The 27,269-nt window shown below is 41.4% G+C and overlaps 1 protein-coding gene across 1 annotated transcript in view; it reads left to right on the plus strand.

Annotated features, from left to right (window-relative positions):
- The window catches only part of LOC141749603 (netrin-4-like), a 55,113-nt gene that overhangs the window by 15,273 nt on the left and 12,571 nt on the right, over positions 1–27,269 (plus strand). Inside the window, exons 3-5 of the mRNA XM_074603362.1 lie at positions 7,069–7,332; positions 23,250–23,376; positions 23,918–24,106. Of these exons, the coding sequence (XP_074459463.1) occupies positions 7,069–7,332; positions 23,250–23,376; positions 23,918–24,106 (580 nt within the window). The remainder of the gene's footprint in view (positions 1–7,068; positions 7,333–23,249; positions 23,377–23,917; positions 24,107–27,269) is intronic.

Below are 27,269 nucleotides of genomic sequence, written 5' to 3' on the forward strand. Positions count from 1 at the left end.
GTAGGGTTTTTCTGAGCATTGCTTCTGCATTTCCTGAGCGTACAAGGCAGCAGATATCAAATGAATTTTTCTTCTCACCCTGTTTTATAAAACCTTAATGCAGTTGCAGCCATGACTTTTTTTTCAAGTCTCAACTGTGAAAAAAATCTTGTCTAAAAATCTATGAGTCTTAGAGATTCATTATTGTAATTTTCAAACTCCAGGCAAAAGAACGCTTAACTGTTTGCTCTACAGTTGTCCACACATCACTGTCATGGTGAGACTATGTCTGTTCACATGTAAGATTTCGGTGAAGACCTAGAGATAAAAGTGGCTTCACCTACGAGAAATGGATGCTCTCCCATGAGAATGCAGCTTGGTTGACATTGGTTGACAATGACAGTGATGGGCTGTTATCACTTGCCCTGATAATTCAGCAGACAGAGCGAAATGAGCCTCCTCGTTCTCAATCCAGTTCCCAGTCGGGCTGACTGCATCACCGAACTCCTTGTGCCGCCCTTTGCCATTTCACAGCAAATATCATTCCTCATAATGAAAAAGGACACTGCACTTTGTGGGAACATGCAAATGTTCTCACATGACAACGTAAGACGGAAGGAATTTTGTCCATTCCCTGTAAACAGACTGCAAGCTGAAGATTTTGTGCCCAATAGCCTAGATTTTGTACTGCAACTACATTACCTAGCTTGATAGAAGATACTGCTTCTCCCTATAAACCTTGCCTTTCTACACAGCTGTAGAGATTCACATCTATGGATAACCTGAACCTACAGAATATGTTTTGTTTGAGGAGGAGAAAAAGTCTGCATGGCTCTTCAGATTTGTCTGCCTCTAACTTCAATTGTGTAGTCTTTCCCCATCATCATATTGGCAGCAATGCCTAAATATTAATATTAATGCCACACAGACTGGATTACTGGAATAACCTCAAAGCAAATGCAAACTGAAGGGACATTGACTCTTTCTGTTTTGGAAAACACAGAATTAATTCAGGATGCCACTGTCTTGGTAGTAGCTGAGTTTACCCAGATCGGAGAAATTTTAAAAATCAAATGCACAATTTTTTCTTTGACAAACTATCATATCCTATACTGGCTTCTAAGTTTTATGCTCTGGAAAGACAGAAAAGCCCTGGATCTTGACTAAAAAACACTGTTCCATGAATCGTCAGAATGGGCCTTCTAATAGCCAAGAGAATAGCTAGACATTCTTTGTGCTCTGAACAGTATTTCGAAACAGGAAAGAGACTACTTCTTAGTTAAAACTACTGTACCACAAGATGGAAGAATTAATTTTAGTCAAGAGGCTCCATTAAATACATCAGAGAATATTTGCCGCTGTGTAGGAAAAATTCTGAGACAATTGTTTACTGTTCCTTTAAGAACAAAATCAACTCACATGAAAACCTCTTAATGAAGAGGATTTAGGACTGATGAGAGTTTTTATTGCAGCTTCCTTCTGATGGGCCCAGTATAAGCACACAGGCATTTCTGATCTCATTAACCTGATTGTGTGCAACATGAGCAACATAGCTTAAGGATGATCTGTAATATCAAATTCTTGTTTTACACAAGGATCTTCTTTTGCAGGAGGCCATGCATTGGCACTGCCCTCCATTTATGACTCATATTCCTTGACCTTAGGCTATCAGCTTGCAAGGGGGAACCTTTGTTGTGTCCACATCTTTTCTGACTAATACTGTCTGGAAGATCAGGTTAAGAAAACAGAATTATCTGCATCAAGAATGTAAAAGCAAAACATATGGCAAGAAATCAAAAATCTGAGACACTGTCTCTGGAATGAAGATGATCTCTTGATTGGCGATAAAACATCACCCTGTGTGAAGCTGTGCCAACTTGTGTGCAGCAAAACCAGTCCTCTAACAGTGGCTACCTTTTTTAGCTTTGCACACTTACAGCATTCTCCAAACTTCCTTGCTCTTAGAAAGGTCAGGAGAGGACAGGGTAGTGACCATCTTTTTGAGGCGCAGCTGATTGACTTTTGAAAATGAGAATGACAAATATGCGCTTGATAGCAGATATGCAGATAAGCATGAATGTCCTACTCAGCATTCAGCTCCAGTGGCAGCTCCTGATTATAAGGGAAACGCAGGATGTAGGATGGATTTCCACAAGGGGTTGAGACTATAGAGGTGCTGAATACCCTCAACTTCCACCCAATTCAATGGAAGTGGAAAGATTTCTAGGATGTCCCTTAGCAGACTTAATCACCATCAGGTTTTCTTCTGCAGCTGTGCATACGCTGCTTTTATGAAAGCTGCACACTGATATTCAGAGAAATGACTGGGAGATTTCAGAGCAGTCTGTTACAGCAAAAAAAGAGCAGAGCTTCCACAGACCTTGACACCAGATAGAGATTTAATTAGATGAGAAATAGCTTTACAGTGAACATCATGGGAAACACTTTTCAGAGCTTGCATCTTAATTATAAGAACTTACTTCTTTTTCATTACACTCTCTTCATGTCTTTTACATGCATACAATGGAAAACTGCAAATTTGCACGGTACCTCTGGGAAATGAGAAATGAATCATGTTTCTGCCTTTCTGCAAAAGGCAGAAGTCAAATGTCTGTCTGTATAGAAGGAATCTGCTTCACAGGCTTCAGAAACAAAAACCTTGTGAACAAAAAAAAAGGAACAAATAACACAGTGAAAGGATGGAGTGTCTCTTCTCACAGCTCATGACTCTAGGAGTTCGCTAATACTTAGATCCATTTCTGATCTAATCTTTAAAACATTCAGGCAGAAATGGTTGAGACAGCCAAACTCTTACCTTTTACCTATTATTATTAAAATTGCATGTATTGAACATCCATCACTTGGGATTCTCAGAGAATTTTACAGATACAAACTTATTAGTTTTCCTCCCATTCCATGAAGTACTTGAATTCCTGTATCCCATTTTTAAAAAAAGTAAGCAGGACATACAACAGACTTCTCCTACTCCTACTGAATTCACTGGCAATCCAGAACAGCACAAGGCTTAAGTTACTTGCCGAATGTTATACTGAACGATTGCACCGGGGCTTTGAACAAATGGTTGCATTTCCAACTCTGTATTTTGGTCATGATGACATCTCTTCCTTTTTTACAGAAATTAAATTCTTCGCTGTACCATACAAAATTACCAACCCATATATACAACTGCCACCAATCTGTCTCCTAATTTAGAATTCATTTTTTCTTAGGGAACCATAACGCAAATACATTCATTTAAAACGTAATCCTGTATTTTGAGTACAGAAAAATGTTTAGTGGTTTGCTTTGGGTTTTTTTTTTAGGTTAATTGTGCACTTATGGAAAAATAATTGAGGGCATGTAAGGTGAGATACCAGATCTGTTTTAAAAATTTATCCCACTCTACAATTATTTGAATGAATACACATAGTAGACTAATAGGTATAACTTATGGATTGTAACATATTGCTCTTGATAGTAGGGCAACACATATGTTACGGAAGATCTAATGACTGGCATTTCAATGTGAAAAGAAACATCCGATCAAAAACAAGCCAATTACGATTACATTATACTCTTCCTTGTGCTCAAGGGTTTTAACCACCAATATTTCAAGGAGAGTATGTCCTCCAGAAGGGAAGAGAGGGGAAAATTCCATTTTCCAGTTTTATGCATATATGAAACAAAGCTGCTAAACTGATTTAAATGCAAAATAAATCTGTGCTACCTTTGTGCAAAATGCAGCTCACCTAAACCTACTTATATTGGCACAACATATCTGCTTGGACTCTGCTGATACAAAATGTCTTTGTTTAAGCCCTCCACGTTTTTGATTTTTAAAAAGTTAAGGAAGGCTAATTCGTTAGTGGTTGTTGAATCCAAGAGGACCATGTAAATGCCACTCCCAAAAGACTTCACTAGCGTTATGTCACCCAAATCAGATCTTCAACACTTAACAAGTCTTGCCCTGGGAGGGATAAGGACAAACAAAATCAGTCTCACCACTGAGCTTATTCCAGACAGAAACGTGCCATGAATTAATCATACAAGCAAACTCTTGTACCTCAACTGGACTGGAATTCTGTTTTTTCTTAAAAGGATGCCACAATCCCTATGGGACATCCAAGTTATTGACATCTCTACTCACAAATAATGTTCAGAGTTCCATGGGGATATAGAAAATGCCAAAGCAAGTCCCCTCAAGAGATGCAAGGCCAGAAATGAAAACATTTGCGAAGCAATAAACCCACAGGGAACCCAACCTTTTTCCAAGCTGTCAAGCAAAGAAACAAAAAACAATACAGCTTCTTGAAAGCAAATGGCCCTATGCTGAGAGAAGAGCACCCAACGGCTGTACTTTTGCCTAACTCAGTGCTATCTGGATGCCAATTAAGAGATGGGGAGGATGGTTTATTGACTGGCGATCCCAAAACATTAATTCACCTGTCTAAACTTATCATACTGTATACAAAATAGGATACTAGTAGTGCAATACAATACACGAGATTTCCTTCGCAGTTAACATAGCAAAATGCAAGACTATTGTCATCAAACAGAAGTATAACGCCAGAGACATAGACTAAAAAGAAACACTTTGGCCATTATCTAGTCGTTTCTTTCAGAGAGGCCCAGTAAAAACTCTTGTTCTTCACCTCTTTCACCCTTGCTCTCTGTCTCTTGTGAGGAGATCCACAGCTGTTCCCAACTGGGTTTCTGGGGCACAGAGACATTAAGCCTCTTGCCCAGCCTTATACAAGGAGGTCACTGGCAGGACCAGTGCGGAAGCTGATGACATATTGATTACCTTTTTTCAGACGTCTTGTCCTGGAGCAAAGTACCTCTAGCATTTATGTTCTCAAGCCAGTGATCTGTTAGATATCCTCTGGAGAGCTATCCTGAAAGGAGATACCATTTTTACCAAGCATATATATTAAAGAAGCCCTTGACAAGAAAGCTAAGTGTGAGAATCAAGCCTATAAAAACCAGTAACTGAACAGAATGCTTTACCCTTGGTTCCTCTGCCTTATGTCAATTTAAAACAGTTTCACAAGGACTTTTAACCATGAACATCTCAGTTTTTAAACCTACCTTGAGATCTCTGAGCTTAGCGGGCTCTGCAGAACAATTCCATCCAGTTCACTGCCTTGGTCTTAGATTAACTGACCATGTGGGAGGAAGAAGCATGCGTCTGTATGTGACCAGGTGCTCAGGACTCTGAGAAACCACTCCACCTCTGTGTGGTCCACAGGGGACTGGGAAGAAGGAGAGAGGGTTCAGGAAACTGATTTCCACTAAAAAGATCAGACCACCCTGGATTAGGGGAACTGGCCAGAGGAGATTTGGTCTTTGTCCTGTGAATCCATCAATAAGGGGAATGCTGGGCACCTGGACAAAACAGAATGGGCCATTTGCTTATGGTTCCATTGACTGGGGGAATGTAGACATTGGGGTGGAAAGGCCTGGGCTATTTTGTCATGGCTCCATTGGTCAGGGGAATGTAGGCACCTGCATTGCACAGCCTGGGCAATTTGCCCATAGCTCCATCAAACAAGGAAATACGGGCACCTCTGATCTCACCAAACAGGGCTGTTTGCAGCTTTGTAAGTAGCAGACAGGATAAGAGAAGGGAATTAAAAGAAAAAGGAACAGAGCTAACCAAACAGAAAATGCTGCAGACAGGTGGGAAATGTACCACTGCCTTTGCTGTGGTACTGCCAGGTGTAGCTCTGTGTGAAGCCTGGCAGCTGATTTTGTTAGTTTAAAGGGGTTTATTTCCCCATGTGCCATCAATGTGCAACAGAATTGTCTTCCAGGCATGTGCCACAAGTTCTTTTCTGGCTCCTGCAAGTAAGTAAGAGCGAAAGTATTTTACATGCTGCAAGTATTTAAATTGTTTGGTTCACTAGAAAGAATGAAAAAAAAAAAAACCACGGAGAGAGAGAGAAAGAGGGAATCCCTTGGAAACAAAGCTTTGACTCCACTAAAGGAGCTAGTCAGACAGGCACTGTCACCACTTACAAAGCAGGGCCAAAGAACCTCAAGGGCAAGTCCCTCTGCTATGATGGAAAAACTCAATCAGAGGAGAAAACAGCTCTCAAATTGGAGTTTTCATATCCGTGGAGGACATCTAAGCCTGGGAACGAATGCAACCAGCTCTCTAGCTCACGGCATGGGCTGTGGTTGTCACGGCAGCCCTCCGTTGTCAACCTCTCCCCAAAGGCAACAAACACACCCTGAGAGATACAGAAGGGTAGAGCAGTGCATGAGCTAAAATACAACATGTCCCTTAAGTCACTGTTAAACACCACATTAGAACTGTGATACTCAAAACCAAATTGTTGCTGCTCCAGAGAACTATCAAAAAGCATAAAAGCTGTGACAAAAGAGCAACAACCTGCAGCCAGGCAGTAGGCACAAAGTGCCTTTGGTCCTGCGAGCTCCTTGCTGTGTAGCTACTTCTGCTAATGAATAAACCAGTTGACTTTGTTTGAAGACAAGGTTGTCTCAATGCTTACTCATCCTAAGGCAAGCTGTGTTTTCTAGCACATAGTTCAAGTGACAAAGCCAAAATTATGATCACCATTTCTTTTTATTTCACAGATCCGCTTAGTGCCTTAGTTTACCTGACTCTAGAACTCATGCTAAAGCCATGTTCCTAAAATGCTTTGAGAAACTTGGATGGCATTAATACTGCATTTATGCCAATAAACCTTGTATTGCTCTGAGTGACACTGTTGTCACTTGGCTCAGAAACACAAGGAAGTAACCAGCACTTGACAAGTTACCACCTACTGGCTGAACTGCAAGGAGCGACTGGGCTCAGTAACCCCAGGGAGAGATGTTTAAACTAAGGCATTTCCTATCTCACATCTGAAATGGGATGAAAGCAGGTACACTGTCACTGGCTGTGGCTTGGCCAGCTGGTGGAAACTCAGCTGTGGTATTCTGGGATCAGTCACAGCCCCACAACTGCTTATGCAGAGTCTTCTAAATAGGAACTATTACTTTTTCTTGAACATTGCCTTGGGATGTTTGCTGGGTATGCAGAGTCCTGTAAATATTCTTGGATGTGTACCTTCTGTCTTTCAGGTGATTTATCGTGCCTTAAATCCGGCTAACAAGATCGAAGACCCCTATAGTCCTGAGGCTCAAGATCTCCTGAAACTCACCAACCTCCGCCTCCTTTTGTTAAAAAGACAGGAATGCCCATGCCACGGTTCAGGATTGGTAGAGAAACCCCAGAGATTTGCCCACTATGCTATTTATGACCTGATCATCCGGGGAAGCTGCTTTTGCAATGGGCATGCAGAGGAATGTGAGCTTGCCAACAGGACGGGAGTCATGGAGAACGTGGTGAGTTCTAGACATTCACTAACTTACTAGACTTATTACCCGCTTGTGCTCTCTCAGCCTAACTGTACAGTTTGTGTATGATCCTGTCCAAGCCTCCCTAAGCCTATCTAAAAAAAGGGCAGCACCGTCAATCCACACTAGTGAAACCCTCACCACTCTGCGAAAACATTTCCTACAACCCTTGCCGCAGTTCCATGTGTATTGATTGCATTGCAAGAGACGGGTCCTTCTGAAAGCTCTGGACCTCAAAACACCTACAAATTGTGAAGGGGCTTTGTAATTGGAACAGACATCCAACCCCAAATACAGTGAATGACATCTACCTCTAAGCCTGCACAGAACTGAACAAATCTCGGATGCAAAGACTGCTCCGACCAGAACTTCAGCACCAGTTCTTCAGTCTCAGATCTGCTGAGTTTGTGAGACATGAGCAGTTCTGTCAGAGTTTCAGCCTTTACTTCATGTTTTCAGCCTTCTGTGGTTTTGTTACTATGTAGACAGCAGTGTTCAGGATGTGAAAATAATTTCCACTCCCCTGCTATTTTGCCCATTCCGCTTAAAATAAGTGAGAATGTTTTTTTAAAAAGTCAAACCTTGTAGGAAGATTATTCTATAGAACTATGACTAGCTCCTCCCTGTTCAGTCTTTTATCTGCGTTTGACCCTGGAAGTGCAGAAGATGCGAGTTGTGTTTGTATGCATACTCAGAAATTGCGATTCAGGGGGAATGACTGCTGTCTCCTGTTTGATTTAGCTGCAAGTATCGTATAGAAGAACTGTAATAACAGTCACAGGGAAATGATGCTAACCAAATATCCAGGTACATCTAAACACATACATCATAGACAGAATTCAAGCCACTTTAAACTAGTCAATGGCTCCACTGGTTCCAGAAGGCTGCCTGTCTCTGTAATGGGTTTTGAAAATCAAAAGAACTCTCAGAACTTTAGTCCCTGGTGCACTCTGACATGGGAAATCCATGAAGAATTACATCCTCATCTAATTTCTGTCCCTTTAGATACATGACACACTTGATATTTGGGGTTATTTTCTTATGGAATGTATATTCATTGTCTTCCTTTCAAATTTTTTAGGTTCAGAGGTAGATATTTTAACATAATTGTGACTGTATGAGTTGCACAACATTTGCAAAATCATTTCTGAATCAGTTCCATCTGTGGTATAAATATAAGATTCAGCTACAGTATTCTAGCACTAGGTGATATTACCAGATTCAGCTAACTATAAATATGAACTCACTTAAGAAAAAGGAAGAAAAGCTTTTTAAAGAGTGCATCCTCCCTATTGCAAACTGTTAAATATACATATAGCGAAAACAAATACATCAATAACATGCTAAATGAATACAGCTGGTAGAAGAATAAAAACTCTGCCCATCAGAAAAGGAAAACACAATATTGTGTATATTACTGGCATAAATGTTGGATATTCTTTTTCCCGGGTAGTCACAAGGGAATAGAATCTTTTTGTGCCATCAATGACTTCATGGGGCAGAAAGTGAAACAGTTTTGATGAAACGCACTTCATGAGTGACTCATGTCCCAGGAGACAAGAGGGTGGATGCATCACATCATTCACAGACACAGATATTAGCAAGTCTTTGCCTAAGCAGGGATTCAAATGCAGCAGTAAGAAAAGCGAGAGAAGCCTCCCAGAGCTTTAACTAGCTCTAGAATCCTAGATGAGGGCTGGAAAAGTGTCTGAGTCCGTGCAAAAAGGTATGATCAAGCATACCTAAGCCATTCCCCAGTGAATGCTTGTTGAACTAGCTTTTGGAAATCTCTGATGAAGGAGATTCAATAGCAACCCTCAGCAGCTGTTCCCATCTTGACATTTTGAGGGCTCTTCTTCAGTGCCTAAATAATCTCTGCTGCAAATTAAGGTGATTCCTTCCTGTCCTCTCTCCCCCAATGATCATGGAGAGCAGTTGATCCTCATTCTGCAGATATGATTAGAAGGTTCTTACCATAGCCTTCCTTAGCTTTTGGGATTTTGTACTAACCAGAAAGTGTGAAACCTCAGGTGGTCAAAATTTAAAATTCTACTCCCAGGTCATGCAAGTCTGGAGTAAAGATGGTCATTGTATTTTACTCCATTTTTTCTGTGCTTTAGTCATTACACCCTAGGTCTTCCTCAAATACGCAGTGAAAATCCACCCCTGGAAGAGCCAGGTTCCTGGATCCTTTTACATTTTATCTAATACTTACCAATGATTATACTGTAGTGGTGAAGGGAGAGTTCAGACAGGTACAGATCTCAGGATTTGGTTTACGTAGCTAGCATGAGGGAGTTTATGTAAGTGCATCTTTGCATCTTACAATATGGTAATCTCCTTGCATGCAGAAGGAAAAGGCCTTTGTTGTTGAGTGGTGAACACCAATGATACAGTTCATATCAGTCAAACTACATTGCAACAAAAATCTTTGTCATTTTGCAATTTCTTGGCAGAGACAGGGGAAACACTCTACTTTCAGTCGCATGGTGACTGAAAACAGGACGGGGAAAAGATATGTTAGAAACAAACACTGCATGTCCAGGAATAATCTGATTCATTCCACTGACCGCATCTAACATTTAAGGAACACACAGGCAAAGCAAGTCTCAAGACACACAGTTTTTAACGTGGCTAGTGTGAGTGATATCACAGCACGAAGGCAGAGCAGCTTCACGTTTTCTGGGCTGCTGTCACATAATTGAATAAAATGCTGGAAAAACACAGACCTCCACAGAAAGGCTTAAGTAATAAGAGTTTCGGTCCCTTAAGAGTTCAGAGTCCTCCTACAATGTATTTATTTTCTGTAGTTAACAAAAACAAAAGCAAGTCCATGTAGAAAACAAGTGTAATTGTTTGCCATGGGACAGGCTCAAAAGCTGAGATCATTCTGCACTTAGGTCTTGGAAGAGACATAACTGTGCTAACTTTTAATTCTGCTCTTCTTACTCCTGAAAGAAATCTGTTCCATTTGTAATACTTCTAACACTGCTAGATCGATACTATGTGGAGGCTAAATAGTGGAGAAAACTAAAGCAAATCGCTTTACACTTTTGAACCAACACTTTTCAAGACCATTTTGTAGGGACTAGATGATCTTTGACTACTCGAAGATCTGTCAATGATGAGTTTATCTGTGGATCCGTCAGTTCAGTGATGACAATACATTCAGCTTCTGGCTTCTCCACTGAGGCTGCCAACAAGAAATGCAGCTCTGTGAGAAGTAATGTCACAGACACCACCACAGTGTATTAGAAATGAATGGATAAAAGAAAGCTGCAAATTGTAAATCAACCTCCAAATGGCACCTCGTTCCTCATAGCTTGAAATCCTAGATAGTTTCATGCATATTCTCTCTGGTCACAAGTCATTTGTGAAAATACTAAGTACAGCAAGGTTCAAAGTAGACTTCCATAGGATCCAATGGAAACGTCCTTTGACTTCTCATTTTGGCAGCAAAACAGTAGTAATTACTCTTTCAATATGGCTTTTTTTGGAACTAGCCTGCACCCACCTCAACACAATTTATCTAGATCCCACTTCCCTTATTAACTACTGAGAATGTCATGTCACAGAGGGGAAAAACTTTGAGAAATGAAGATGGGAGCTGTAAAGAATAGGCAAGAAACTTCTGGACAAACATATCTTGAATTTGAGGTTTGTTGCTATTGACAGTGCTGTTTTCTTGTTTACTGTTTCCTTTCCTCAGGCCAAAAAAAAGGAGACACAGAGATGTCATACCCAGCTTAAATAGCTTCTTATGATAGCTAAGGACGAAATTATCCTGCCTGAATTTCACAGCCTGTATTGTTCAAACTCTTACAAGTAGTTCCTATGTCAGTGAGGGAAATTATTGAGATTGCATTTTGCCACAGAAACTACAGAGAAGCATTTTCTTTTAAATGGAGGGCATTAATATGCCACTATAAGGGAAACAACTGCCAGGACTTGGCCCCCTGAATCCACCTCATCTTCTGCCATTGGATGCAATGGAACACAATCCCGTCCCAGGTGTTGCTGTTGTAAGATGTACAAAGTTATGTGCTGCTCTACAGTAAACTGTTTCTTTATTAAGCTCCAACAAAGTTAGTAAGAGCTGTCAGGTTTAGGATCTGCTTTGACAACACATTTTGGCTGAGTCCAGGGGTGCTTCTAGAACACACAAAGTTTACAAAGCAGAAAGCGCACATGGACAGAACACCGAATTTAGACCAAAGTCCTTTCTGTTTGCCAAACATTTCACAATTGTCTTTCTAGTGCATGAGAAGTAAGTACGGACAGAGAAAAGCGAATGTGGATTAAAATGTTTTTGTATAAAGTATTAGGGTTTTTTTACTTGTTAATTATTGGTACCTACACTGCCAGGAAATTCTTACAAGTTGCCGCGGATGTTTCTTCTGCTTCTTTATCCTGTTTACAGAGACAAACTAGACTCCCTGTGGGTCTGATCCTCCACAATGAAGCAAATGGAAAGTTTTCCACTTACTTCAAAGGGAGCAGAATCTGGTCCTAAGTAAGATTCCTTGTTTGGCATAATGGAGGTTACATAAGGTAAAACTTGTTTTTCTACAGCAATTTTCTAGGTGACTTAGCTGTCGTATCTCTTGCAAACATTACCTCCACTTCAAATATCTTCTGCAGTTCTACTGATAATCCCCAGCTCAAGTTTTCACGCTATCTGATCCACGCTGTTCCAGTCTGTATGACATCCAGCACTGGGAGATGCAGGAGGTGCTCTCTATTGTAGCTGGCAACTCAAAGAGCAGATTTTGTTTAGGAAAAAGTTAGCCTGTGTATGTCAGCTATGTGAGTAGCGTCAGGAATGTTTTTTAAAAAAAAAAAAAAGTTCTCAAGAGCTTCTAGATCATGTGAGAATAAATTCTAGAAAGAGATCCCTGTGCTGATTTTCTCTTCAAAAATTAAAACTAAATATGGACTTCAAGTTCTACCCATAATGATCAGAAAACACAGGAGGAGATCATGTAAATTATGGAGCAAAAAGTAGTCATGCATTACATGAACTACATGAAAAGAAAGTGGTGTCACTGACACCTTTGCTACCCACAGTGGAGCAAAGCACTTCACAAGAACCCTTGCGGGAACATGCAGATGGATGAGAAAGTTTCAGATATTTGTATTCAGAGACAATAAAGAAGATGACGAGGGAGCATCATGGGAAGGTTCTCTTTAATTTTAGTGGATAGTTTTAGTGAGTTCCTAGTTTCCTGGGGGAAAATGGCCTTCAAAACCGTGACTCTAAACGAGTTAAGTTCTCAAACGATTACTTAGATCAAAGTTGGAAAAGGATATTGAGACTTGTCTTGTAGGTCACACCCAGAAGATCCTGTTTTATCACATTCTCACAAAAGTCATAGGAAACCTTAACTGAAGAATATGTGAATAAATCTGAAAAAGAACCTTCCTATATATACCATGCTTCTCTTGTTGTTTCAGAGTGACTGTGAGGAAGACCGGCACATTAAAGTAATGCCTCCATTACTGCCAGGAGCTGGTTCTTGGCCAACCCAAATATCAATACCCCTGTCCTTCTGAGTTGTTAAACATTTGAATCCAAGCAAAAATACGGATATATTTTACCGTCCAAATTCAAGCACACCTCTGGGTTGGTGTCTGTGGTGTTTCCTTTCAAAAAATTCTTTCATTCTGGTTGGCTTTCTTATAGTTTTGACTCAGATGCTACATCAGGCATCTCATAGAATTGCACAAAACCTGTAGTAGCAGTCATGATGAGAAGATCTTAAAAGGTTTCAGAGTCCTGTTCAGTACAGATTTAGGCTCTGTAACCTGGGTTCCTCTCCATAGTTTTTGTGAACATTTCTGTTTTTTCTGTCTCTTCAACACTAGAACAGACTCAGACTTTAACAAGATTGTCCTCCCCTCCCAACAGTATCAGCACTACTTTGCATTACAGTCATTTCAGCTGGAATAGCAGGGACACATGTATACAGTAGTTCACACAGTTTGGAATTGACATTTGGGTAAGGTCAGGTCTAAAACGGTTCCAGGGCCCATTCCTACATGGTTCCGTAGAAGGTTCTGCCCATCCCCTGCCCTTCCACTTAGCACTGCCCATTGAAGCGCAGGCAAGAGCAGGAGAACTTTTGTGTCACTGTGCAGCCTCGCTAACCTGCACTGGCCAACACGCTCCCTTTTGGAAAGGACATACCCTGCTTTCTGTTGAGCTCTGATATTAAATTAGTCTATGAGTGCTATTTCATTTTATGAAAGATGGCTAATTTGGCTACTTTGGTATGCCCTGACAATATACCATGGCATACCGCATCTTTAATTTGCTTGTTGCGCATGGGGTGCGCGGGCTGTCCTTCTACCCTCTTCTCATTACAAGCAGTGCATTTAACTTGATACCCATGCAGGTTCTCCATGAGCTCTACTGAGAACCTGTGGTTTGCAGCCAGAGCATCTGGCATTCAGACCATCAACATGATGTTTTGAGTATCTACGGTTTAGCTTATAACCACAATTTTGACAGTATGATCCATATAGTGGTTCAGTCAGCAGGAATTCTGTAATTATAAAGTCAACAAGTTCTTCCTACATTTTATTATTGTTGTGGGAATGCTTTTTACTACTTCTGAAGTCCAAATCAGAAAAACATGTCTATTCAGTAATGGTGTTTAAACACATGCCTAAATGCTTTCCTGAATCAGGGCTCACTACAGATCCACCCATGCAGACACTCATCTTACTTGTAGGAAACCGTCTCTTATTTTGTGGGATGGGGTAGGAAACAATTTCCTATCTGAAATTATTAGCCTTTAAACACAGCTTTTCTTAAAAGCAATGGCTATGGGTGAATTATTTAAATGTATTTTAATTTTATTGCTTAATTGCTGTAGTTAATAGTGTTTTTTGTTGTTTTAATCACTTAAGTGATGTTCTCTGTTACTTTCATCTCTGTGAAAGAACCATAATAGGCCTGCCAGTAGAAACATTTGATTGGAAACACTTGTAAATATATTTTAGGGCTGGTAAAATATGCCTTATAGTTCTTTTAAGGATTGCTTATCACATTAAAGCTACAAGAGTCCCTGTGTGTGTATGTGTCTAAGAGAGAGAAATAATTGCTTCATCTCACAGCTATCAGCCACCACTTGCTACCAATACCTCTCTGATGTCCCATAGTACAGCAAATTTCTGGGGTTCTTTTGTTTAAACTCCATGCAATATATACTGTCCTGTCTCCCTAAGTTGAATTTGACACAGCCACCAATGCTAGGAACTTGCTGTGATGTGACAATCACAGGAGCTGCTGTGTTTGGCCTCATACATTAAGTCCTTGTGTTTTTAAGCTCCCCTGGGACTGAACAGACGGCTATGTTGTTTCTGTCCTCAGCTCACCTACATGTTACTAGAACAAAAGTTTTCAGTCTTTTACCAAGGCTTTTCAAGGCCTTTCAGACAGTTCACTCATTCCCAATAAATCTCCCAGGAATTTAAGCAAATCTTTCTAGAGTTGTACCTTGTTAGTGCATGGAGTTTGCATTTTAATGCTTTGGCAGCAGGTGCATACAAAATATGGAGAAACTCTGCGCAGGATTATAAACAAATTCCATGTTACTCAGTGCAAAGTTATAAAATCCTACAAATATTTCTTTGCCTTGGTTCACACTTGTGCTGGAAGGGTCCTGGTGAGTAGCTTTGCACCCTTTAGGCATTTAGGATCCTTTCCTTGCTGTGCACGTATTTGCTGCTCAATCATGGACTTTCTCACCCTTTTTCTCCCTTCCCAGATTCCTTATAAATTTTGCTGGTCCTGCACCTTTTCCAGCCCCGCCCTTCCCCCACTCTCCAAGCTGCAGCCATCTGCAGAGAAGTTGCAGAAAACTATTTTTTTCTTGGCTTCATCTATTCCATTACTCAACATAATTTCACTTGAATGGGAGCTGCCAAATTCACTCAATACAGACGTAAACATTCAGAGAAGAGCTCACAGGCCCACTTTAGGAGTGGATTTTCAATCACACACCCCTAGAGCCACTGTGGATTAACTAATAGAAACCCAGCTCACCCAAGACAGTTGCTGGAGTTAGTCAGGCTTATTACAAAGTAAATGACAGAATTATTTTGCCTGTTGAATGAACAGGTCATGTCCAAACTTCTCTGAACTACCCACAGTGTGCTAACCCATTATACCTGACCTGTAAATCCACAAATCCTTGCCCATATATCAGAATCTAGAGCTTATCGCATTTCCTCCTCACCTGAAAACTAATTCTGGGTCTTTCTTCAGCAAGCGTTGGCAGTCAGGCCAGACTGTTCAGTGGCATGAGGAACAAAGCCTTGAACAAGATCAAACTCACTTGTGCCATTCACTTTCAGAAGATGTGAATGGTGGTATTTACTCATTACGCTGCGATTCAGGCATCCACTTATTAAAATACTGAGCCTCGCTCCACTTTGTGCTTCCTCCGTTCTTAAGACACTCACCAAGAGCCGGTGACCAGCTCTAACTCAGGGGCTGCGTTTCAGTGTGACAGCTGTTACCTGTATGCGGTTTGTTACAGATTGATAACGGAGTTGTTAGCCCTGTCAGTAAAAATACGAGGACAGCTTAGCCCAAAAATTAATAAAAATCAGGTTAGCACTGAGAAAGAAAACAATAAGAAAACAGAGTGAAATGTGGGCTAAGGCACAGCCAGGCAGGTGTGTAAAGGCTGACAGAGGGGAATTCAGGCAGAGGATGGAGTTGTGTCTTGAAACTGTCACAAACAGAGTTATACTCCCTCACACGAAGCATGAATTTTGTACCTCTTCCAGTCTATTTATCCTGTGCTTTTGTTACTGTTCAAAAGGCGCTTAGTGATGCCAGTCTGAATATTCAACTAAACACTATCACTGATTTTTTTCTTCACCATTACCTATTTAGTGAATTTGGAAGTGGTGGCAGGTCATTCACTCACTGCTGTGGAGACCAAAACCCGTACGGGCTCAGGTGGCCTTGCCACAAGTGTCCCAGCTCTGCTTCTTCCTGCCAAGTTCCCTCAGACCTAATTTACCAAAGTGACCAAGTATGAGCCAGAAATTCAGTTCTCTCAGAAAACACCCATATGCATACTAGTTTTTAGACACATTCACTTATTAGAGCTTTTCCCAGAAACCATCAAGTGACACAGGAAAATAATGGCTTTTTTCATTCCTGATTTGAACTGTCAATCTACCTATAGCATACGCTGTAATCTGGGACTTACTCCCAAGCCACCCATTCTTACAGGTCTTTGCGAATTTGAAAAAGTTGAAGGAAATTTTTAATTTAGCCTCTTAAAAGTCATATGTGCTCTCCTCAGGACCTGATATTGAAGGATTTATTGTAAATATGCATGGATACATCTCTTAATTTGGCAAGACAACAGAGCCAATTTGAACTGCAATAGAAACAAAGCGGAAAAGCAGAGGCTGTTTTGTATTTAACCACTCAAAATGACCCAGGAAGAGGCATTTCACTAAACGCAGGTAAGGGACTAGCCTCTGATGTCATTGCAAACTGCTGTATCCGAAATGGCTCTGGTGACATTACAAAGTGAATACAGAGCCCAAAGACAAACATTTTCTCTGAATCAGCAACAGTTGCTCTGTTCTGGAAGGCTTCCAAATTTAACCTTCATTCATTAGGAAAAAAGCCCCAAAATAGACTGAGAATAGCTCAGCAGAAAGAGCAACGATCACATTCACTGAAAGGAAAAAAGGTAAAAGAAACGAAATGGGCAGAGAGAAAGCAAGAGGCTTCAGGTATTATACAAAGCTGAACAGAGTTCAAAAAATTGCTGGACAAACAGATGGAAAATGTCCACTCTCTCAGCTGCAGATCAGAATTCAGGTGAAGAAACTTTGTGCAGTCAAAGGTGAATAAGTATCATGTAATTTCTTGGAACCGTTGCAAGATATAGTTCTAAACTATTTGCTATAAATCAACCAGAAATTACTGAGCCCCATGGAAGAGCTACTGGATGAAATTAATGGCTTAGCATAGCAGGTCAAGCTAAATGATAGGAACTGATCATCCTGGCATTAAAATCCATGAAGCTATAACCTCCTCTGTGTCCTGATTCAAAGCTGCTCAGGTGGTAGACATACAAATCAAAGCCTTTGGCAGCAATACCAGACTTGTAACAGCACGACTGTACTGTGAGGCAGATGAGGGAATTAATCCAGATCAAAAATACTAGTGCCAAGTAAAAAAAAAAAAAAAAAAGTGGTTTTAACTTTTTTTTTAGAATGGTTTAGTTTCACAGTCCAATTTACACATGACTCCAGGCACAACGCAGGAGGTGATAGCATAGAAAGAAGTAATAAGGAAAGCAGAAATGTCCCAAATCGAGATTTCCCCCAAAGACTTTACATCATGAAACCACCACCTGAGAATACAGCGGCTATACCAAGACACAAAAGCAGAGGTTGCTTTCAAGTGATCATTAAATCTAATATGATGGTGACTGAGAGTATAGCATAGCATTTTTGTTCCTTTCCTGGACTAATAATATCCTCTAGCTGCAAGTATGTCAGTCTATAAACTTCTACCCTTTGCAAAAGCTGATTAGAAAACTGGAAGCTTAATGCAGCCAGAACATCAGTATTTAAAGCATCAGTTTTCATCTTTCAAAGCTCATAACGTGCATTGGTGACATGAGTAACCCTGGCTGAACGCACTCAGAAAGCAGGACTGCAAGAATACAAACTATTACAGGTTATGCACATAGTACCTCAGACTGGTTTTATGGAACGGGGAGGCTTACGCGATCACACAGTCTGCCTGCCTGCCAGGGCATCTATTTTTCTGATCCATTCACCACAATAACTTTGGAAGGCATCATCCAGTTTCAAAAAAATTCGTCAAAGCAACTGAACTCTCAATACAATGATGCTCTGATGAATGGGAATGATCCTTGGAGGCAACTAGAGTTATCACAGTAATGAGGAGAAGCAGATGAAGAGAGGTGTCATAAAAATAAGTTCCGTAACATTTCTGAAGTACTCAATTATTGCAGCCATGAGCACTGTGGAAAAAAGCCCATACAGGCCTAAATACTTTTGTATCTAGGGATCAGTATGTCGAGTGATGGAGTGTCACATATTCAACATTGACGATAAAGTGCAATATAAGAGATGTGAAACAGAAAGCTCCTGGATCTCAGTCTTTCTCCTGCTGTACCAATACATTTTTATGTATTCATATAAATCCTGGTCATAAACTAATCAGGCTTTAGCTGAAAACTGGTTACATTTCCTAATTGATGGCATGAATCTCAGGTAAGCCTCTGTGCCTCACACATTGCTTTCAAGCTCCCTCCACCTGGATTGCCAGCTCCTAATCTACAAAGCTTAAGTATTTTTTAATTTAGATGCCTCCTAGCAGTCGAATATCCTAAAGCTTCCCATGATATTGATCAAGTGGCAATTAAAGAACTATTATCAGGGTCCTGAAGGCACTAAAAGGACTTTAATGGCCCTGACCAGCCCCACCTGGGATCCCTACCTCTCTGTCCATTGGCTTGGGGGGTCCATTTAAGCTCAGCCCTGGGCTGTTAGTCCCTGTTTGAGCAATGCTGTAGATATGCCTGTCTGCATCCCTGCCTCTGCCTTCTGGATGGACCTTGGGCCTATGCTGTAAGTAGCGTCCATCCTGGTGGACCCCCTTGTGTGTTGTGGCTTGTCTCTCATTCTGCCTTCTGCATGGACTTTGAACCTATGTTGTAAGCTTGTTTCTGGGCCTGTCTCCTGCTGCTCCTGAATTGCCCCTGGTCCATCCTCTTGCTGTATGGGGGGTTGTCAATGGACTGCTCTGCCCGCTGTGCTCAGGATGGTCCCCCCCTCAGTAAGGGTACAGCCTGTGCTGTGGTAACCCTCAGCTTATAGATCTTCAATCCTTGAAAAGCAACTGGTCCTTGCTGCTCCCTGATAGTCATCTCCTTAATCATCATTATCTTCTTGCAAATCCGACCCTGCTTTCTAGGGCATAGAAAAATATCAGTGCAGTTGCCCTGAATCTGTACTTCTCTGATTATTTTTCTCTACCTTGGCATGATCACCTTTGTAATCCAGTGCATCCCGAGATCTTGCATTTGGTAGGGAATACAAACTTCTAGTTTTTCGGACCCACTTTGGTGAGAGATGTGGACTTACTTCAGCAGTGAATAGCAAGTCTGGGACACGTCTGTTCTCTTCTTGTTGATGTTGAGTGCGACTCTCACATTCTTCCTTCCCTAAGCAGATATCCCATTTCCTATATTATCTCACAGCATCCTGTATTTCATTCTTGTTCCTTCCTGGACTTTGGCCTCTGGCTGCCTCTCCTATCTCTTCCCCTCTAACAGAACAATTTGTTTGTCTTATTACTTGCAGCCACCTCACCTACCCTTATTTTAACTCATGGTTAAGTACAACAGGTCTCTTCCACAGCTCAGTTTCTCCTGCATTAACCAGTCTCTCCGCAATGGCCACTTACATCCATGAATCACCTTTCTTGTATGAGTTCTAATTGAGCTGTTTGTCTCTGCTTTCTTCTCCTATCCAACTCCTTTCTGTACTTCTTTGTCACCTCATGTTGCACTCTCCTCCTTAGCTGCTTTCACCTATGAATGCTGCCTATGAGATTACTCTCCATGGAAAAAATCTTCCATGAGATGCCCATTCACAGATAACACATGGCAGACTTGCTTTCTCTTCCATTATCCTTTACCCCAATACCCATCAATTCTCTTTTCCTATACAAAAAGACTACTCTTCAAATCTAACGCTTCCTAAAAAAGTTCCATGCCAGCTCTGCTGTTTACTTCTGCCTGCTCAGTGGCTCTCCTGTCTGCTGGCTGCTTGGCTTTTCGAGCCTTTTGTTTAAGCCAGTCATCCTTCCACATATATTTGGTAAACTGTTCAATAGCAGGGATCACAGGCAGGAAGCTTCCTTTATGCCTCTGTCCTACCCACAACATGCCATTCCTAGACAGCCTCCGCTAACTGCAGTTTGCAACAAACCAGTGGGCAATGAGTGAACTAACACATCTACTTACATCCAAAGAACAGCCAGACTCTTCCTTTCTCACTGGATTTTCCTGTTTACTTTCTGAATAATTGTTCATGAGTGTTCACACCATCTGTGCTGTGCACTGTAAGCACAGGGTCTTGTGGAATAATGAATACTTGATCATGTCATTCAAGGCTAAAACAAGATTGCATGGTTTAATCCTGCTATTTCCCAACTGTACAATCTCAGCATTTCTTTCATGTAATTTTTATATAGTGAATGCACAGTTTGTATATATACCTCTAAAAAAAATCCAATGGCCCAACTTACAAATTTTGCACTGAAATGCACTAGTGTTTTCCTAAGTGACTGGATTCAAGATTTTGGTTCTGATTCATTTGGGCATGAGCTGAAAACTTCAGATAAAGTCTGAAGTTTAGGGACATCAAAACCTATGGTTCTGGGTCAGGTTAATTTTATCTCTTCTCACTCCTAGTCCTTTTCTCTGTTCTATGGCTTCTGAAAACAGTCCCTGTGTCCACAGGGGGGAACTTATAAGCCAGGAAGAGCCAAACACTAATAGGGAGAAGTCTGACACTGCTTATTAGTATTTCTGTCTTTGTCTCTGTAATTTGTCATCCTATTTAGTGCATTGAACATGGGTGGCTTTCTTGTACAAAGGTCTGGAGAGGCATCACAGAATGTGCTACATGCTGTATCCTCCTGAGGTTTACCGGTGCTGAGCCCTGACAGAAATGCATACCCTGAAGTCTGTGCTCAGTCTTCCGTGAGGAGGCAGCCAACCGCTCTGTGCAGCAGCAAATCTGCCAGCTGGCCATAGAGGGGCGATGGCATCAGCTGCAGCCTATCCCCTGTGCGAGCTACACGACATATCTGGTCTGGGAGGATTAGAAACCAGGGGAGCGGAGAGCAAATTGCTGCAGGGAGATGAGTTTGGGGGCAGGGGAGCGCATTCACGCAACTGCTCTTTTGAACATTTCTCTCTTGATCCCAAGCTACCCGCTATGCGGGACGGGGGAAGGGAGGACTGCAAAGGGAGAGTCTGACTTTCAGGAAAGGCCATGGAGAAACATAACTCACATTAGTGGTGAGATTAAAGGATTAGATTCAATTCACACCCCAGTCAAAATGAAACTTCAGCCTCTGCTTTTTGTGTAACGTGCAGCGGGCCAGAGCTGTGACAGTGGTTACAGAGCTCAGCATCCTCAACAGCGCACGGAGGGAGAGGGCTCTGTCTAGTCCATGACTTCTGTGCATTTCCTGCTCCAGTACAAGCGTGTCCTTGCATGAGAAACACATGCCACTAATTAGCAGCTTCTCTTGTGATGAGTATAGAACATGACCTCTAGTACTGCTTTTCCCTTTCTCCCACTCCCTATGCTGGATATTTCCTCAAACAATTTATCTGGGAAATACTTTCTCTGAGGCATTGCAAACAGATATTGGAATCCTATTTCTTAATTTAAAAAAAAACCCAACAAGCAAACAAAACCCAAAAACTCAAAACCACAACACAAAAACCCTCCTGCAAAGCACTTCTTGAATGGGCTTGATATTACAAACCTTGTGCGCCAAATCACAGTCTATAGTGGAACTGGCTATGATATTCCTGGTCCATGAAATAAACTGAGAACAGAACCAGTTTCAATAGTAACTTTCCGCTTGAAGGCTGGACTAACTCCATTTCCAAGGTCAGGTTTCTGGTGTGAATACCTGGTCCCAAAACTGACATTACTGGAATATTTCTGTGATTAAAAATCATTGTGTTCCAATGAAGGCAGATAAGTACAGAGGAAGCAAGTTATTTTTTCAAGTGAAGAGTCACAAAGAGAACTATACTATTCAGCCAGTTTTAGTCAAGGCTTTTTGCACTTCTTTCTTTGTTTTCCCCTCAAATATTTTGTAAACTGTTGTTTCCTGGCTTATGTGGGTTTATATACACAGTGCTTGCAGATAAGCCCCATTCTCCAGCCATGCCAGCTTTTGCTCATTTTTGTTGAACATCTTCCAATTTCTCATTTATCTGGTAACAAGATCTTCAAAACTGAACACAGCATTGCAGGTAGGATTTCCTAACCACTTGGAGTTACAGTGCTTAGTTACACAGCCCAAAATTCTATTGGGCCTTTTCTGCTAACCTATTTTTAGATATATATACATATGTAAGTTGGTAGGTATAGCGAAGACACTGTACCTAAGTGTCTTCAAATATCAGTGCTTTCCCCTCACAGAATGTGTGGTTTGGATTGTTTTTCTGTGGGTATGCTGGTTGGTATTTTTCCAAGTTTAGTATTTTTGCTACATTTTTAACTGTGCTAGGAGGTCCAGGATTACTTGCTCATTCTTCTAACAATTTATAATTTAGTAATCCATGGTTTCCTTGCCCTATATTTACTCTCTCTTCCAGACCACTGTTAATGTCAAATAAGACAGGGTCCAGCATCCTCTGTTGGACCGCTCTCCTGTGACTCAACTCTGCCAGCCAAGAGGGTATTTGATACTGCCTGGAGGTGACTACCTGCTCAGGCTCTTTGCATGCTCTTGCCTGAACTTTTAAATCAAAATAAGCTGTGTTAGTTTACCCAATGGAAATAGTCTAGAGGCTGCTCATCAATGCAGTAGTAAAATAGCCAACTGGAGAGTTAAAAAGAAATTGTTGCCACGTGCATTTAAACTGTAAGACAGAAGAAAAATCATCATTACATCGTTAGCGACTGTGTGAAGAGACAAAGGTACATGTTTAAGCTCCAGGCTCTGTGGGTTTCTTAAGAAAGCCAGGCAGCTGTGTGGGAGTTGTGCAGGAGATGTCCCACCTCCTCGTGGGGCTGTTGGGCCCTCCACCATGTTCTTGCTTGTAGCTATTTGAATGTATTCTTTCTCCTGACAGGTCCATGGAAAATGTGTGTGTAGACACAACACAGCAGGAGACCACTGTGAGAAATGTGCACCACTATACAATGATCAGCCTTGGAAGCCAGGAGATGGAAAAACAGGGGCTCCAAATGAATGCAGAAGTAAGTGGGAGGGAGTTTACTGATCCAGGCTTTCAGGATGAGCACTCACCGTGCCAGCAGGCAAAGTTCCCTAACAAAGACTTCTGTCGATTTACACTAATGGTGCCATTACAGAAACTGGTAATGACTGGTAATGACAATTGCTGGTCATTGATGGAAAACTTCAGTATGCACTTGTTTTACTGCAGCTGACCCGTTTGGGCTATTGGGAAGTGGAATTTACAAGGCAGAAATATGTTCTTCATGCAGTTACATCCCCCTTGTGTTCTAACACTCCAGGGTTTTGTGAAGGGCTTACGATACCATCGGATTGGTTTGTCTTACTGTAACAGCTCACAACCAGACAAGCTCCTCAGACCCTGCTGGGACTCCCATGCTGTGTTGCAATTTCTATTTATTATGAAAATTAAGCATTGCAGGCAGATGAAATGCATTTTGTTCAGATATTTCCTCCATGATTCACAGTAGGAAATTTATACCATTTGAGTAGTATTGCTGTCTGCTATATGAGCCTGAAATATACTGTCCTGTCTCCTACCAGAGTGTCGCTGTCACAACCATGCTGACAGCTGCCACTTTGATCTGAGTGTTTGGCTGGCATCAGGAAAACGCAGTGGTGGAGTCTGCGACAACTGCAAGCATAACACAGAGGGGCATCGGTGTCAAAGGTGCAAACCAGGGTATTACCGAGATAGAGGGAAACCCATGTCTTCTACAGAGGTCTGCAAACGTAAGTGACTATTGTTACGTGTGGTGAAGACAAATGAATGGTGAAAGAATCATTAAAAGAATTATTAAAAGAAAGAAAAAACTCCTATAGAACTCATGAGTATTACTATCCTTTCTTTGTATTCTTTTCCTAAACTACAGTTTTCTGATCAAAGGGCATCTTCCTGATTTCCTGTGTCTATTTCTCCCCATGGTATCACACTTTTTTGTGATAACAGTTCTCCAAATGCATTGCATTCTGGGGAAAGGTATGTTCTTCTTGTGCTTGCATTTAAAACAATATGGTTCCTTTCTTCTTGAGACACATTCCAATTAGCTGTTTTTTTCCTGCATCTCTCAAGACTGTGTGCCTATGTGTAAGTTATTGTTAAATTCCATATGATTGTGCAACATCTGTGCACATAAATATATACAGTAATGGCTGCAAGAGGTGTAGGAAGCCCGAGACCATGCATATCCACTTGGGAACAAATACAGCAGAGCTCTCTCAGATGTATCTCTGCGTTCTACAGCTGTATTATGGGGTGCACCGCCCAAATTAATTGCCTCATTAACACTTCAGCAGTATGTGTTAGGAAGTAACTTGGGCATAGAGGCACTAATGGTTGTACACAGAGGGTGTACAACCTCTGGATCAAGGTAGTTTGCACCCAGCCAGTCTGGAACATAGCCTGTAACTCCCTTACTTAGTGTAAACATTGCCTGACTATCCTGACAGGCTTCACACATCTGATTCCATCTGGCATCTATTTGGGAGGTTGCTATTTCCAACAATGTACATCATCTCACTTCTTCCTTTGTATAGTTTTCCTTCCCCATAGCTCAGACATCAGTTGCCAGCATGGAGAATTTCATCCTCTGTCATCTATACTCATGCCCACTGGCATCATGTGGTTTTGAAGTTTTCCTGACCCTTTGATGTTCTTCATCAAGATTCCTCGTAAAGACTCAGGTTACAAACACTCCTCTCACTAGGACTGTATGGCCTGTGATATTGCTTTTAAACTTTCTGTGCGCAGCACATCCTATGTTTCTGCTCTCTTGTATTTTTTCCACTGGATCTTAGCGCCAGCACAGACTGCTTCCACATAACCCCTTCTTTTCGATTTCACAATGTTCATCACAGGACATTATCAGCAGACAGGACTCGGGGTGAGCTTATCTAACTCGCCCCATATCCCATAGTGTCCTAAGGTGGCCCCTTTCTAGTCCTGTTTCTACTCTGAGCAGATTTGCTACAGGGAAGGACTGTAACGAGAATAAAATGTTGTGCCAGAAGATTAGTTTTCAATCTTGGAGTACCTGAAAGAATCTGTGTATGAACTCTTGTATTTAACAGCAGGGTGATGCTGTAGTAACCAACATATGTGTAATATTAGATAACTGCTAAAGTCAAGGAGCACTGGAGAGCAGTGAAGAGGAAAAAACATTGTTTGAAAATACAGCCTATCTATGTGGAAACTCTAGAACAGCCTGCCTGGATGAAATCAGACCTTGACTCTGCCTCTTTTGTCTGGTCTGGTTACAGGCCTCTCAGTACCTCCTGCCAATACTCTGCATAGCAAAAGAAAAACTGTTCAGAAATTCACCTTGTAAAAGAGCTTTATTCCTATCATGCTAGTCAAGCACAAGAATGTTCCTTTCACCTGGGAACATGCTGCTGCCAGCAGAAGGCCCCCAAATGCAACTGTTTCCGCTCTGACTTGCATGCTCAGGCTTAGATAGCTTCCCTCCCACTTTAGCCACCTGAAAGTTATATTAAGCTCCCTGTACAGTCAGTGGAGAAACAGTGGGACCTCTAGAGAATAACTTATTGAAGCTTAACGTAGATGCCTGAGATGATAGATGAGCTGAATTGCCCTCTAGAGGATATCTATTTCTCTTCCTTGACTTAAGAGGTATTCTGGATCACTAGCCTGCACTAGAGTTTCTGTTGGTAGAGACGAATCTAACAGGTTTGATTCAGCATTATTGCAATAGGTAAGTATGACCCTATCTATGCATGATTTAAGTCAATGGGATCTTTCACGGGTGCGTAAAGGCATGCATGAATGCTTGTCATATCAAGATGCAAGGAAAGGGTATTGCAGCTCACTCTAGAGAGCCTCAACTTTTTCAGCAGACTGATGTGTGCACAATGCTTGTACCTGTAATAACTACAGAGTTAAGAGAAACCTGGGAGGGAGGTGGTTAGTCTGTGCCTTTTGCTTTTTATTCAAGGTGAGGAGGAGAAGTCCTATAATGACATTTGACAAATTACCTTAATAGGGTAGTGTTTTGTATGACAAAAGAACTGATCCCCAAACGCTTACCCCTGTGGTTTGCAGGCAGTGTGTACGTGTGCACTTCATGTTATGCTGTACCTCTGCAGAAAGTTTTCAGGGAATGTTTCACTTTAAGTTTCAGGGAACTGCACACCAGTGCAGACAGGCAGGGTTGGTTTGGTTAGAACAGATGCAGTCTGATAGAGGGAAGATTTCACCTCCAGCACCATCATCAGCTCCTTATGCACAGAGCCGATATTAAACTGGAAGTCCTCATGCAAGATGTAAGATAGAGCCTCTCTTCTCCAGAGGGACTTCTCTTTCAGGTTGCAAAACTTGCATTGCTATTAAACTTAATCTGGTGTGGTCGGAGTAAATTGTTCAGGTTGTGTGACCCTGAAAACAACTCTGGTTATTCAGTAAAAAGCAGTTACTGTTTTGAGTGTTGCTAATATGTAAAAAACCTAGACATTTAATTAGACCACCAGGTACATTTCTCTCATACCTAAGCCTGCTGATCATAAATTGAAGAGGTGTCACTTCTGGATTAGCATGTTTCTGAGGATTTAGGTGTACGGATTCCAAGGCATCATCTCACTTTGAGAAAACCAGGCAAACAGTGCCAGACTAACAACACTAAGTGGAAAAACTCACCCACTGGGAAAGTGCTGAGAACAGTAATAAACCGCAAACAGCAGACTGGATGGATGATTCTGCTGAGAGCAACCTGGTCCTCAGCTTCCCATTTTGAACTTGGGGCGGGGGGATGATACCTCAATGGGAGATCAAACCTTGACCCTTGTGTACAGTAGGTACTGAGCTGGGAAAGGAAATCTGATGAAAAAGCTGAATGAAATGCTGTGCTAATCCCTTTGAGAAAGCACGCTTGAAGAGTGCTCT

This window comes from Larus michahellis, chromosome 10 (assembly GCF_964199755.1).
Source record: "Larus michahellis chromosome 10, bLarMic1.1, whole genome shotgun sequence".
Classification (NCBI taxonomy): Eukaryota; Metazoa; Chordata; class Aves; order Charadriiformes; family Laridae; genus Larus; species Larus michahellis.